This window comes from Alternaria novae-zelandiae (genome assembly GCF_023758075.1).
Source record: "Alternaria novae-zelandiae strain BMP 2774 chromosome Unknown scaffold_12, whole genome shotgun sequence".
Taxonomy (NCBI): domain Eukaryota; kingdom Fungi; phylum Ascomycota; class Dothideomycetes; order Pleosporales; family Pleosporaceae; genus Alternaria; species Alternaria novae-zelandiae.
The window spans coordinates 572,390-586,889 of NW_026056972.1; the positions used below are offsets into that span (position 1 = coordinate 572,390).

The window sequence follows — 14,500 nt, forward strand, 5'->3', positions numbered from 1 at the left end:
ACCCTAGTACTGAGAGTCTCGATATGGAGGACCGCTAGAGCAGCATGGTGAGGGGTGAAACAAGTAATCTGTACGCAGCGAAGTAGTGCGAACTTTAGTTCCTGAATGGAGAGTCAGATGCCTTCGCTGCATGCAGGAAATACGACAGGACAGACAGGAACACCGATCAGCTTTGCATCTCTTGCGCTTAACTGATCGTATACGCTGACAGGCATGGGTGTCAAACGGTAATGAGTCGCAATGAGGCCTTCCATCTGAGGCTGAGCAAGATTTAAGTTCCAGTGGCGATAGGCTCTTGGTGGAGTGTTCAGCTTCATTTCAGCGTCGTAATGCTGGAAACCCTCGATCGGTGGCGGCGGGGGCGGTGGCGATCAACATCGATTTGGAAAGGGGGATCTCAGCACAGTGATCTGCTCCATTCTTTTGCAGTTCGCCATGCAGAGAAGGCCTATTCCTGGGAAAGAAGGGTGCAGACGCGTCAATGAGGCGTGCCCTGAAACTCCTCCAGGATGGCAGGCGACCTGAATCGGCCAAAGCGACACTCCTGCAGCTTCATAGGAATCCGGTCGAATCTGTCGCCACTGCGTACATCTGTATCATGTGGCAGGTCTGTACCTGGCTTTGCTCACCTCTATCGATGGAGGTGGCCTGTTACGTGATGCGCGTCTGCCGTCGGCTATTGCGGGAGCTCATCGATCGCGGGTTTGGCATCGTCGGCATGCTGCGCGTACATGACGGCCTCGCCGAAAACCCCACGCGTTATGCCACGATATGTGTCGAGTGATTCCCAGCGCCAGAAGCGTCAGCTTGCACCGTTGATAAATCTGTCTGTCGGCCTGAAACTTCGGTTGGTCGGTACATGGCAAGCTACCGAGATCTAGAGGCACGGCTGTCATGCAAGATTGACGAAATGCGGAAGCGGAAGCGGGCAGGCTCACCGATAAAGATCTGGAGGAATGTCAGAAACGGGCCGAAGACATGCGATGGATCTATCGTGAATAAAGGAGCAAGATCTGATTTTTCTTTTCCCATCGTGTGTGTGTGGGAGAACTGCTGGTTGGAGTTGGGGAAGCGGCCAGCGGGGCGGACTGGGTATTTGGGAAGGGCCGAAGAGCTGCCGAAGTATCGTTGAGATGCCGCTCGGAAGCCCGCCACAATGAGCGCGGGCACCCTGGAGTCTCCAGACATCCCAAAGCGCAGCTTTCATTGGTGGATGTGTTGGCCGGCAGGAAGAGTGGCTTCGCGTAATGCACACTGCGTCCCTGGTGGCGTCGTGAAATGCGCCCGCCCTATCAAATCCCCTCAAAGCCGAAGGCGCAAAGGCACAGCAGCTCGCCAATCTGGAACAACAATGGCAGTATCTGGTCTGAGTCAAGGAGGTTCTTACCCCCTCTGCGATGTCCGTCATCCCGCCATCTTGGACTTTCAGTCCGTGGACAGTGTTCTGCCTTATTGCGACAAGAGGTACGCTAGAGCTAGCACGGTTCCGTTTCGAGCGCTGTGCATGATCCTTTGGCGGGTACAAGGTGCCGTACCCTAGATCTCAAGAGCACGGAGCGGTACGTTCTGATCGGTGGGGCGCATCGAAATACCTCGCCGACCACTCTGATACCCACTTCGCGACCGGTGATGCTGTTTACTAACCATCACTGGAGACGAATAGATGGAATCGGTCATGGGACAAGGTGATGCGTTCCAAAGAGATGGATCAGGATTCAGGAGCGCTGTAGCACAATCACCGCTGCTGGTGTCAAGAACTGTCAGTTCATATTCGTCATACGATACCCGATGAACTGGCTAAGCCGAGATACTCATATGCCCTCCACATACCGAGTTTCAATTTTGGCTTCGTCCTTGAAGAGCTCCAAGTCCTATCTTGCAGCTGGCGGATTTCAGAATAATTACAAGTGGTCAGCCGCGGCAGCAGCCACAGCAGCAGCTCCATGGTTCAGACATGACATCTCATGTCCACAGACACGACTCGATCGCTCGCTGACGCCATTTCATCGACCCGCTGTTGCGGAACGCTCAGGTACATCGCTATCGGGTTTTCAGATCCTGCAGGTCGCGATAAAACGAGTTAGTTTCAATCAAGCGATCCTGGAAGTTCATGCGCCCCCTTGTCGGTCCAATTCCATAGTGTCATCATCGCTTTCCGATTATACCCTCAGGATCCGGCCTTTCACGCCAAGCTAATTAGCGTGTAGTCGGTGATGCATCAGTGCATGGTTCTAAATGCAGATTCCCCTCTGCGGGCGCAGGGGCGAAGAAGGCGCATCAGATCTGATGAAGACTCCGATACGAACGGGCAGGGAAACTGACTCGAGCTTCACACCACTACATACCATCACATCGTGGCTGGAGATTGAGCTTCTTGAGATGCTGCGCTTACTATGCAGCATTACCCAAGGTTTGCCCAGAGACAAGATGACACCATGTAATGATATGCAACTTGTACGTAGTGATCGTCCACTAGGTTACTGAAAACATCCGACGTTAAGCATCATTGCGCTACCATCTTCGGATGCACGTAAGCTTGTAGCGTACCAGACTCTTCTAGACCGATTTACCGCTATTTCGAGATTCCGCGAAGAGGTTGGTGTTGAGTTGGCGACACTTTGCAATCGCTTGCCATCTCACTTGTCTCAGAAGGCGAGCGATGCACGATCTGAAGGCGACGCCACTGAGATATAGTGTGTTTGATCATCAAGATCGATGTTTTCTGGAAGGCGATCCAAGTGGCGAGATACAGCAGATCTGCATGAGAGGTGTGAGTGCTCGAAGCAAAGGTATGCTGGTGGCAGTTCCGTACGGTGAAGGGTCTCTACCGGGTTATTCCAGGTATCGCAGCGTGATGTAACATGTTGAGGGCCCAAGAGCAGGATATTCACTGCTAACGGTACATAGGATTCAATCGCTGTCGGTGTATATCAGACCGGCTTATGTGCCTGTCCATGGTTAGCTTTGGCGCCTGCATTGCATCGGCATTGCTGGATGCTACTACCGAGTTTGGCATGCGCCTTGCCATCGCTATTAGCCGCTGCTGTTTTACGAGCATCCTACGCTTTTCCCCCTGCCAGACATGCCTTCGTACTTGCGGTGAGTGTTGGTCAAGCACACAATGCTGCAACATGATTGCGACTACTGCACATGTGGTTTGAGGTTTTGACCGGTCTCCAAGATTGTAAAGTGCAGTAGCACCCAGTCAACAACTTTGAGATGTCTGGCGGTCAAGCTCAAGTGCATCGTTGGCATTGCTTCAAGGGAGAGTGCCGCAATGTCGCAGATTGTCTAGAGTGAGCGGTGATTGGAGTACCAATGAGTAGTTGTATGAGATCAGCCTATTTGAACACCGCATGGTACATGCCGAAGCAGAATGCTAACGTAAAACGGCTGTCTAAAATGAACCGCGAAGATTCCATCCAAGATGATCCAATGAGTGGTACTCAGCAGACTGCCAAAGTACCTTCCGCCTACGGCTGGTACCGGGACAATGAGACTGAAGGGCAGCTTAAGGGTGAAGCGCCGGTAGCGATGCTTGTCGGTCTGTTAACGATCAAGGTTTCGAAGGAGTAGTCTGTGAGCTAGGCACACCGTTAAGCGGCAGCTTGGTGGCCTCTCAAGATGTGATCAACAGTGAGCCCTGGATTTCGTGGAGGGTTGTGTCTCCCACACTCGCATACAATGCGGTGTAGCTACGCGAGTACCAAGCCATGTGGAAGCATTCAGGGGATTGTACAGAGAGCTGTAACTGTACGGCGATGTTGAACACGATCTGATGGCGATGGCAGGGAACATGGTTGATGAAACACATCAGCGGCCCCGGGGAAGCGATCGGGCCTATCCGTTTGGTTATTGACATTCGCGGCTGACCTGTACGCCTAACCAAGGTGGGTCTGACAGGACGAACTGTGCGTCTTTGGCCCGCGGACCCAGGATCTGTGCTCGGTTAGCGACACGCGCATACATGCCGTCATTTGGCTAGCATAAGGTTCAGACGAACCACTCGCTTCACTAAGGATTTGACCTCTCGTGAAGCGGACACTAACACAGACAGACGATTATACGGCGATCACAGCCCAGTATCACCGAACAAGGACCGCGGATTGCTGCCGCTGGTTCCGTGCGCCGCCGCCGCTGCCGTCCGCATAGCCAACGTCTGTCATCAAAGTATCGACGAGCCGACCGCGGATGGGTAGCGCGAATGATAGGTTGCCTTGAGATATATATGGCGACGATTGAAGAATAAGTGGTTCGGCTTGTTGCTCGTGGGCAAAAGATTGGGTTCTTGGCCGTATCTCGTATTCTTACAGAAGCCGCTCGAAGAAAGACAGAGATTGCATGCTCCTTACACGTCTCGGTAAACGCATGTGTTCTTGCACTGGAGCACTCAATGGTGGTCCGTCATCGTTTGGAGATGAAAGAGCGAGATTTGCTGTCCCATGATGGTGTCCAGCACTTGTTTGAGGCTACTGCAGGTCCACGATTTCGGAAGAAGAACTTCTTAGTATTGCAACCCCTCCAAAGCTCACTGACCAGCACCAAGCGCTTTAACCCAAGGACGGACAGTCACTCTCGAGCCACGCGGCTCAACGAAACCCTGGCCTTCGGATCTTTCTGTCCCAGTATGCGAGGTTGAAGCCATCGCGCTCTAGTCGAAATGCCGTAAGGGCCCGCGCGGGTGATCCGGTGAAGACATGCAACGCGATTGCTACACCCATGCACAGACATATGCCACACAGATTGGTTGCATCTTAATGTCAACCTATCTGGGGTCGATCACCAAGTCCGAGGGATGGAAGATTACTGCGCTTGTCTAGGAGAGGTACAGGCCGACCGCTGCCATCCAGCATTCAGCTCTGCTTGCACAGTAGGGATACCCTGAAAGGAACCAACTGACAGCTGGCCAGTGCTGTTAAGGAGGAGCGGAGGGACGGAAGGGCGGCCATGCCATCTCGGTATGTTGAAATCCCGTAGTCGCCTACGCCGCTGCTTAGCATGTAGATCAAGAACACGATCTGATGCCCCTGCAGCTGTTTGATCTCGTATCAGCACTGGCTGGTGATTTCAAATACATCGAGAGAAAACGGTCGTCAATCGGGCTATCTTAGATCAGACATATTAGTCTGGTCGATACGGGAAACCTGACCCGCTTAAAGATCCGGGCGCGTCGTTTGAAGTTAAAATTCAAAGATGGCGTTTTGGCTTGGGGTATAAGAGATCGTAGTACTAAAAGCCGTTGGTGGCAGGTCTAATGGCGCAATAGAGACTGTGCATACATCGGGAAGCGCGTGCCGTACATTAGTAGTACATAGCGTCACTCTAGAGACGTCGGCGACCGGGACGCCACGAGAGTCCTGAACTCATTGTTGGGCCACAGGCTGTGGCGGGTAACAATAAATGTGATCGCCCGTAACGCAGGGGCGTCAATAGCAAATATACACCTGCCTAGGTAGGCGGGATTATGGGTACCTTTGGCAAGATTGAGGACGGAGCAATGTAGCGGAGAGGATACAAGATGAAGGGACCCAATAGTTTGGGAAGGTTCCAAGTAACCGGTCGAGTGGGATGAATGTCTTACTGCAAGATTGCCGTAATCGCGTGAGCAGTTATTCGGGGGCTAGTGCCGAGTTTGGCTTAGCATGCGACACACGTGACCTTGAGCTCTCCGCTCCTTCGCCGGCGGAGACCCTGTGAGAACCGTGATGCTATTCCAGCGCGTCGATCATAAAAAACACCATCGAAGTCGACAACCACATCTGCACCGCAATTGCGACTGTTTTCAGCTCCGACCACCACCATGGTCGACCTCATAAGCCTTGAAACAAAGCCGAAGTGGGGCGGCATACCCGTCTGCTTCCCCGATGACAAGCTGGGTCTCCCATACAGACTAGGGCACGTCAAAATCTAACCAGTGCTGCGTCCGGGCGCCGCCATTTATTACCTAAGGCACTTCGGGTTTGAGACGTTCCATTCGTAGGTGGAGGTAATGAGAGTGTGTGGAAACACCGATGATTGGCGAGAGGGCTTCATCATGGCCCGTCAACGCCCCGGGAAGAAGCGTCGTCCGCCACGCCGCCGTCGATTATCGGACGCAATAGCGCGTATCTGCACCCACGTGTGTAGGTACGGAAGACAAGGAGTCGCGCTTCACACTACGCCGACGACCCAAGAAATTGCCAGCCACGATAAGCCCGCATGCGAGGATCCTCACTGGGATTCCGGCCTGGCCCAGACGAGAACTCGTACCTCGTCAAGCAATTGCGCAAAGGGCTATCCGCCTCATTTGGTCATTTTGAAGTCATGCATGTTGCATGATGAGTCCTGAATTCCGCGTCATCCACCACGGGCCGTCGAAGCAGAGGTTCACAATTGACCCTTCACGTTGACAGAGTCTCAACATTGACTTCTTGGGTGGCCCGCACGGTTGACTGTCGGTGGTCATCAATGTATCGCCCGATGGGGTGTGGCTTGAGTGTCCTGTCCTATGGAACCCCCACACTGCACATGAGACGGCGAAGCCATGCGTCCGTTCACACCTGGGGCCCATACCCCGGTTCCGCCTTGAGACTGCATCCTGGTCGGCTGCTGTGCCCCGTACATCCATCATTCTCTGCTGGCTAGCCTTCCACTAAACCACCACCCCAGTAATTCTTGGCTGCATGCGAGAGCGATATTCCTTGTCCTTCTTGCAACCATGCTCGCTCCTAACCCTAGTCCCTTCGGCTTGATCCACAACAAACGCCATCCTTGCTTCGCGGGATGCTCAGAGTCGTAGTATATCGAGTTGGCCCATTCATATGTAAAGCCCCAAACGCTCCCCCATACCACAGTCAGATCGATCGAGCAAGTCCACAACACTCCCACGTCATCTGATCCTCTATCTCCACCACTTTGTCTTCTTCTACACTTGATAGACCTATTCCCGACAACTCTCGGCCCAGCCCGCACTTGCATCCCATCTGCCCATCCCGTGGCATCAGCCTTCTTATCTACAATGGCTACTGTAGTTGCATCTCATAACATTGGAATCTGGCAAGATCGACGGGAACAATCTATGCATATCCCCAACATGCATCTCACCAACATCATGCCTCCCTACGACCAGTCCAGGAATGTCACCAACGCTCCCGTCTCTCGCGATTACCAACCCACATCAAACCACATGGACATCAGCATGCCCCTCTACCAAAGCAACGCCCTCCCTACCTCGGTCCCATACCAAGCAGGAGCATTCGCATACGACCCCAGCTCAGTAAACGCATACAACATGCAGCAGCCTTCATACTACCCGCCCGCGATGCCCCATCCCGTTTCATACGCTTCCTCCCATGATGTCCAGGCGCTTCCCACCCTGCCAGATGTCCGACACGTTTTCAACCACAACGTCAAGTCTGAGGGTACATCGCCAGCGCATTCAGGCCATAGCCACATGTACGCTGATCAGTCATTCACATCCGACTGCAAGCGATCAACCTCAGAGCCTACTGAAGGCAGTGGAGTGAACTTCGCCACGGATGTGGACACTCTCATGAGGGCTATCCAGGCGAAACAGACAAACCCGCCCCAAGAACCAGAGCAGAAGGTATGTGGTCTTCCTTTGAGACACCTAAGCCGACCTCGCTAACCACGAAACAGGACGACGTAGTGAAGACTGCTCAGAAGCCAAGGAAGCGTTATCAATGCACCGTCCCCAACTGCAACAAGAGCTTTTACCAAAAGACACATCTTGAGATCCACATTCGCGCCCACACTGGCGACAAGCCATTTCCTTGCAAAGCACCTGGCTGTGGTCAATCTTTCTCGCAACTTGGTAACCTCAAGACACACGAGAGGCGACACACTGGAGAGCGACCGTACAGCTGCGACATCTGTGGCAAGACATTTGCTCAACGAGGAAATGTGCGCGCGCACAAGATCGTCCACCAACAGATCAAGCCTTTCAGCTGCAAACTCGACGACTGCGGCAAGCAGTTCACCCAACTAGGCAACCTCAAGGTTAGTCCAACGCATCATGTGCCTCTACAACATCACTGACCGACTCTAGTCGCATCAAAACAAGTTCCACGCCGCTACCCTTAGATACCTCACCACCAAGTTTGCGACCATCAACCCAGGGGATTACGTCTCTCAGGAGGACAAGGAGCTTTGGGAGTACTTTGCGTCGCTCTACAAGAATTCCAACAAGGGCATCAAAGGTCGTGGCAAGGACAGGCGCATCTCCGCCATGTCAGCATCTGCTTCCTCCTACCCTTCCTCCTACGCCTCCATGCCAATGGCTTCCATGTCTCGAGGCTACGCCAGCTCTTTCCACCAACACAGCAGCGATCGTAGCAGCCGCTGCTCTTCGATGTCGTCTGACACCATTCCAATCCAGAGGGCAGACAGCGCATACGACTTCAGTGCACCGATGCACAACGGATACCATCAGCCCCAAGGCAATGGCTACGACGACAAGGTCTTCCCAGAGCGGATGATGTACTGATCACGCTTGAACACTTCAGAAAACTTCGGTCGAATTAGTGGGAGTTCTTGGATATCGGCGCTGAAACCTTGCGGGCATCGGGGTCACGGGTGATAGGTACCCAAGCTAGCGCAGCGAAGGGTACATTCGCATCTTCTCTTTCATCTTCTTCGTTTACACAGGCGTCATGGTATAGTCACGCGACATCAGTAATGTCTGTTATGCATTTTCATGTATGTCCATCATGTTTGGCGTTTAGCACCTCATGTATCCTCATTTCATGTACGCTTGTTTGTCAATCGGTCGCAAAAGGTTTTCACTGTCGTTGCCATACCCCGGCGCGCATTATTGTACGAATAGAATAGCATCATGACATAAAGAACAATTATCTACCCAACCACCATTATCTTTTTCGGTTTCCCTCAAACAAGAACAAAATGTAGCGTGGTGCAACATGACTCACCGCTCAACTGCTGTTGAACGGCTGGATGGTGTGCGACTGGCCCGCTGGTCATGCAACATGCAAGGCGACTGCCCAACCCATTCACCGCAGTTCTGCTTGCAACAACCTTCGCTTAGATTTGCGCCTGAAGGCTCAGTAGCTTGACATGCGGGTGGTGTAATTGCATTAGCTACACGCCCAAACGCACCTTAAATTTTAGCTGGGCTGTCCATGCCTGTAGAGTTCATGACAGGAACTGACGTTTCTGAGCTACGGCTCACTGCCGCCGATTGCCGACAAACTACGCACTGGCGCGAGTAAGTGGGTTGCAAGCTGCCTAAGGTAATGCGCCGCGCAGCACTTGCAAGCTTGCACAAGACCAAAGGCCCCATAGTGGACCGCAGTGATACACTCAAGATTCATGAACAGTTTTTCTGGCCCAATTTTCCAGTCAGTCTCCCCATCGCAAAACCGACCACCTCTCCATATCCTCACCGAGGCTGATAGCAACTCTACCGACCAATCGCATCATGCGCAGAGCTTCTCCGCGGCTCAACAGTGGGAGGATAAAGCGCAATTGGGCAGGTCAAGAGATGTACATCCCGCGCTTCCGCCGCCCCCAGATCGCAGACCAGGTTTCCAAAGCCATATGTATGCAGGCGTTCTGAAGAGGATGTAGGACGGATCGCTAAGCGACCAATAGCACCATCTTTGGGCTGCGATGCGCCAGATTCCAAGGCGTCCTCAGACTCTTTCACGAAGGCAAATGATATTGGCCATTGTCTGGAACGATCAGGGTACGTAACTTCGCCGGCTTGAGTCGCAAATGACGTTAAATACGGTGCGACTAAGCTTGAAATGCCCGAAGCCTCACTTGTACGCGCTGCCTTCATTACAGACGCTTGACACCTGGATCCGAGTGTGGGGTTATATCCGCAAATCGGGTACGATCTTCACTCTCCTAATTGTCGATCCGTGTGTCTACGCAGGTCCAGAATTCAAGATGCCATGACGTAGGCCCGCCAACACTGCGCGAAAATTGGGCTTGCCTTGGTGAGGCCTGATGATAGGAAAGTTCGTCGCATTGGGCGAGCACATGGATAGGGGTGCGATGCTGATGTGGATTGGAGTGGGAGTTGGAACCGGCCGTGGGGTGGGATGCCTATCACCTCAAGAAACCGAGGCATCGATTCTCGATGGACGGAACATGGCGTGATGGAACTGATTGGGCTCAAGGATGCGTTTCAAATCAATGCGGCTGCTTGCAAGGTCAGAAACTTGAGGGTACGTCTACGAAGCGTGGGGAGGGCAAACTGTTGGTCGACGTCTCGACAGCAGCAAGGTCGTGCCTGCCAGCGGCTATGTCACTGCTAGCGCACAACTCGCTGCCTCGCGCCCAACCTCCAACTTGACCCTCTCGCCTCCACTCTCTCAACGTCCTCATATCGACACGTGGTACAACGTGTGCAATTCGCACGGTCTTGGTTCTCTACCTATGTCACTGTGGTTGTTTTTTGACGTTGGCCCGCGTTCGCAGATGACCGCAAAGGCCGCTTCCAACGCGCATTGCTGTCTGGACCAGGACCGCGGAAGCCCCTGCGAGGGCCGAGGGGCACTCCCGCTGCTCTCGTCAAGATGCCGGTCCTCAGCTCGCACCCCCTGCCTCGCTCGGTTGAAATCTTCCGGAAGCAGCTTACCGTCTCACCGGGACCCTCTTTTGTTACCCATGGAGTACCTGAACATGGTAATTCGAGTCAGTCGATGTAGCTCTCGCCGACTTTGGCAAACTCTATGTCTTGTTGATGAGCTGGCCTGTCTCGCCTGTCTCAGTGGCCAGGCATCTGAGTCGTGCGTACTACGGTTAAATCTATGCGAAAGAGAGGTCTTGAGAACACGAACGCGAATTCAAGCGGGTCAGGCAGCTTCCAAAATTGACGCGGCTTTGCAAAACTCGTCGGTGGGCCTGACGGAAACTCAAACATACGTCGCATTCCCGGCCAGAACGCTGCACATTGGTCGCCACGGCGAGACAAATGGCTAATGAGAGGCCATAGATGCATGCTCCGTACAGCAAGCACACAGAATACCTTGGACGACAGGAAAACACCATTACAGGTCCGCTCCATCATGACGGCATCCGCGGAGCCGACCACTTTCATCATCATACATCCCGATCCCAGCACTGCAAGATCTAATCCACACATTCTACCCTGAGATCTTTCTTGGGACATTGCATATGCAATGTGTGTACCCGTCCCCAGACACATGACTGTGTATCCCCACTCACGCGCTGCGAACGTGTGGTCTGAAACATACGCAAAGTTACACGGCATAAACCAGCTCGCTAAATTGGGCAGCCTTTCATCCTGCATCGAATCGCAAGTGCCGCCTGCAATATCGTTCTGCGGTGCTCTTCGGAGAATTCTCAGAGCAGATGCAGGGCTTGTATGGTGGCGGAAGACTTCGTCTGCATACTCGTCACAGCACTAGAACCTTAAACGCGGAGCCATCGAAGAAAATGGGAAAGCCGGGCGGCGGATGTGGTACTCGCCGTGAGTACGCGACACGCGCCCCATGGTGCATCAACCTCAGATACCACGCCTTCATCTCTGTTGGTACGTAACTGCTCGTATTGTCTTGATGCATGTCTCACTTTGACAGGTAAGTAACCTCCACCTGTATCCTGTCAGATTGCTGGTGCTTAGGCGAAATGAAGACTTGACAGGCGGATAGAGTGGAACACGTCCTCTTCGAGACCGCCATACATACGAACACCTGCTCTACCATTGGTCGGGTTCTTGTACCTAGCTCACAAACCTGCGGCATCTCAGTCACAATACGAGGATAGCTCGACCATGGGTTCCAATGCATCCTGCAACCACATCCATTCTTCTAGGTTACACAGTGTCATGGGCGCTTCACCCCCGGCCCTCGGCTCTCCATACTTTCACAGAGAAAGCGTGGTCTCGGACATGTCCGTCTGTATGCATCTTCCCCTGCATTGTAGATGGCCATTTGTCCACCTCATGTTCGGTGGACTATCCCGACTGTTCGGCATGCCGATGCTGTTCTCGTACGTCTTGTTTTTTTCGTCTATGGCTGTTGCCACTCCCGAGCCGATTTGTCTTCAATACTGCCATATAGGGAACGCCTCCCGCAAACCCGGTTCAGCCTCCCTGCAATTCCGACTCCATGTAGCAAAATCAAGCGCAGTCGTACAGCGCTTGCTATTGTGCTCTAATGGACCGTTCGGGTGCAAGTAAAAGATGAGAATCTCGGGAGCCAGGGCGCCCTGTCTGCATATGAAAACGTGTGCATATGCTCGCAGCAGCTTTCCGAAAGAGCATGCGCATGCAGACAACGAGCTTCTGGGAATAATGGAGCCAGGGTGTCGTGTTCCTTGTAGGTAGACCTGCATTCGATGCAGGAGGCCGGTCGGAACGGGCCTTGGACGGGCTGGATGCAGAGTTGTATTACTCCAGCCGAGGAACAGTGAGAGGCGACGTCGGACTTGGCGAGAACGAAGGTATCATAAGCGTGGGGTTTGAGTGGCTGTAAGACCAATATGGAGGACGAAGATCAGCTGATCAGTCCAGCGCGCGTGACAATATGATGTTCGACGTCTCGTACCAGATTGAGAGGAACTTGCAGAACAGGAGATGTCAGTCGCCCAAGGCGTAGCCGTCAAACCTGTCAGTGAGCACCCACCACGCCTAAGTGTCAACCTTCAGAACTGTCAAATCATTGACTACATCTACTATCATAGCGAGTTTGCGGAAAATTCTTCCGAATTATACCGTCTGATCACAACATATCGTGTGTTCAGTAAGATTACCGCAATTCCAAGCGAACGATCTGCTCTACGGGGCTCATCCCTCGCCATATTGTTCACGACTGTGCTCAGACAATACCACCAACATCAAGGAACATGGCTGGAAGATGACTGAGGTGAATTTGGTAGAAATCAATATTCGTCTCCTCGGTGGCTGATATCGTTTGTGCAGCTTCATTTCCTGGTTTCAGAGCGGGTGACCAACTTCCGTCGATCAATGCTTCTGCCACACTTCCACAACAGGCTTTAGAAGCACTCTACATAACGTCTTTAACGTTGGAAGGATATGGTTGCACGTATTCTTAGTCGTATTGCAGTGCTTGGGTAGAATAGTATACATCGACTATGTGGCTAGCTACCAACCTCAGAGAGCCACTCTATAGCACTACGCCCCCAAATCTAACCAATGTACCAATTATCAAGGGTCGCTTTAGTGGCATGTCTGCACTACCATTCGTATTTCAATATACGAAAAGTACAACAGCATCGTTAGCACTGCAACAATGCTCTGATATGGCGGTGGTAGAAATGGCACTGCATCACATACAGCACGACATGAACATCCGTCACGAGAAACAGTAGTTTCACAGCAATACGGTCGTCGCAAAGTAGCGTAGCGTACAGCTAAGCATAGGAAGACTCGCTGCAGCCCGGGCTCACCATAGGCCGACCCGTAACCGGGATATCTCCTAGCTTTCCGTCAATCAAGATAACACGACTATTGGGGCAAGAAGCCAGCAGATCCATTTAATGCCATACCAGCCGTAGTGTACATGATGGTGATGACACCGCGCATGTATCTGTACATGCATGCAACAGGGCGAGTATTCTCTTGCGAGGATACCTTACAATGTACATGTATCAAGGTATGCGATGCATCAGCCGCTCCATACCATATGCTAAGCCCGATCCGACAAGCTACAGCGGGTGCACCGTTTACCATCATGTACATCCAAGGCGAGACCGTGCGCCACATACTTCCCTCAAGCATATCGTTAAGGTTTAACTAATGCGAGTAAACTTCAACCCTGAACCAAGATACGTGAAGTAGAGTAAACCAACAAGAGACACGTATCTCATCGGTGACACCGATGCACAACGAAGGACTTCATGATGATCTCGCTATGTACCGCCATGGTACCGGGGTGTATCTACGCGCTCCAATAAACTGGCAGAACACGTACTATGTGATCATTCGACGAGAAGAATTGTCAACGCTAATACCTTTAATCTTCCCCTCTCAATGACAGTCCCGCGGCATTGGTAGCTGTCATAAGACGCGCATTCCCATGGTACCCGTACTTGCTAGCGAGAAAATCGGGGGGCGTTCTCAGCTATCTAGGTACACTTCGCCACAGCAATTCACCCCGCAAAACGTATATCCCAATCAGACCCCCCAACCTACCAAACCAGCCCTTGGCTCAGCTCGATGACCACCCATGTAACGGCACATCCGGTAACCTAAATTCTAGCCTCGCAGTACGTTGATCCACACAGCGGTGAGAAAGGCAAGTTTGTGGTGTGGCGGGGATGTCCCCAGTCCGAATCAGGAAGTTGGTGTGTGGAGGTGTGGGTGAGAATTGCTTTTTCGCATCCTCTCGCCTCGGTCCCGTTTCTCAACGTTGGTACATGTTAGCGAGGGCATCCTGGGAAAAGACTGGGCAACGGAATTGCGAGGCACATGGCGAAGTGTTGGTCTTTCTCACCGCTGGTTTTGCGTGCGCGAGGCTTGTGACGCCGATGCAGCTTTCGTTGAGGGGGT

The 14,500-nt window shown here is 52.6% G+C and overlaps 1 protein-coding gene across 1 annotated transcript; it reads left to right on the forward strand.

Moving 5' to 3' along the window:
- Positions 1–7,090: 7,090 nt before the first annotated feature.
- Positions 7,091–8,485, forward strand: J4E88_006331 (uncharacterized protein; the record flags this gene model as incomplete). The annotated part of the gene is made up of 3 exons (XM_049399957.1): positions 7,091–7,585; positions 7,639–7,998; positions 8,048–8,485. The coding sequence occupies 3 exons, from the start codon at positions 7,091–7,093 to the stop codon at positions 8,483–8,485; spliced, it is 1,293 nt and encodes a 430-aa protein (XP_049254268.1).
- Positions 8,486–14,500: the final 6,015 nt, after the last annotated feature.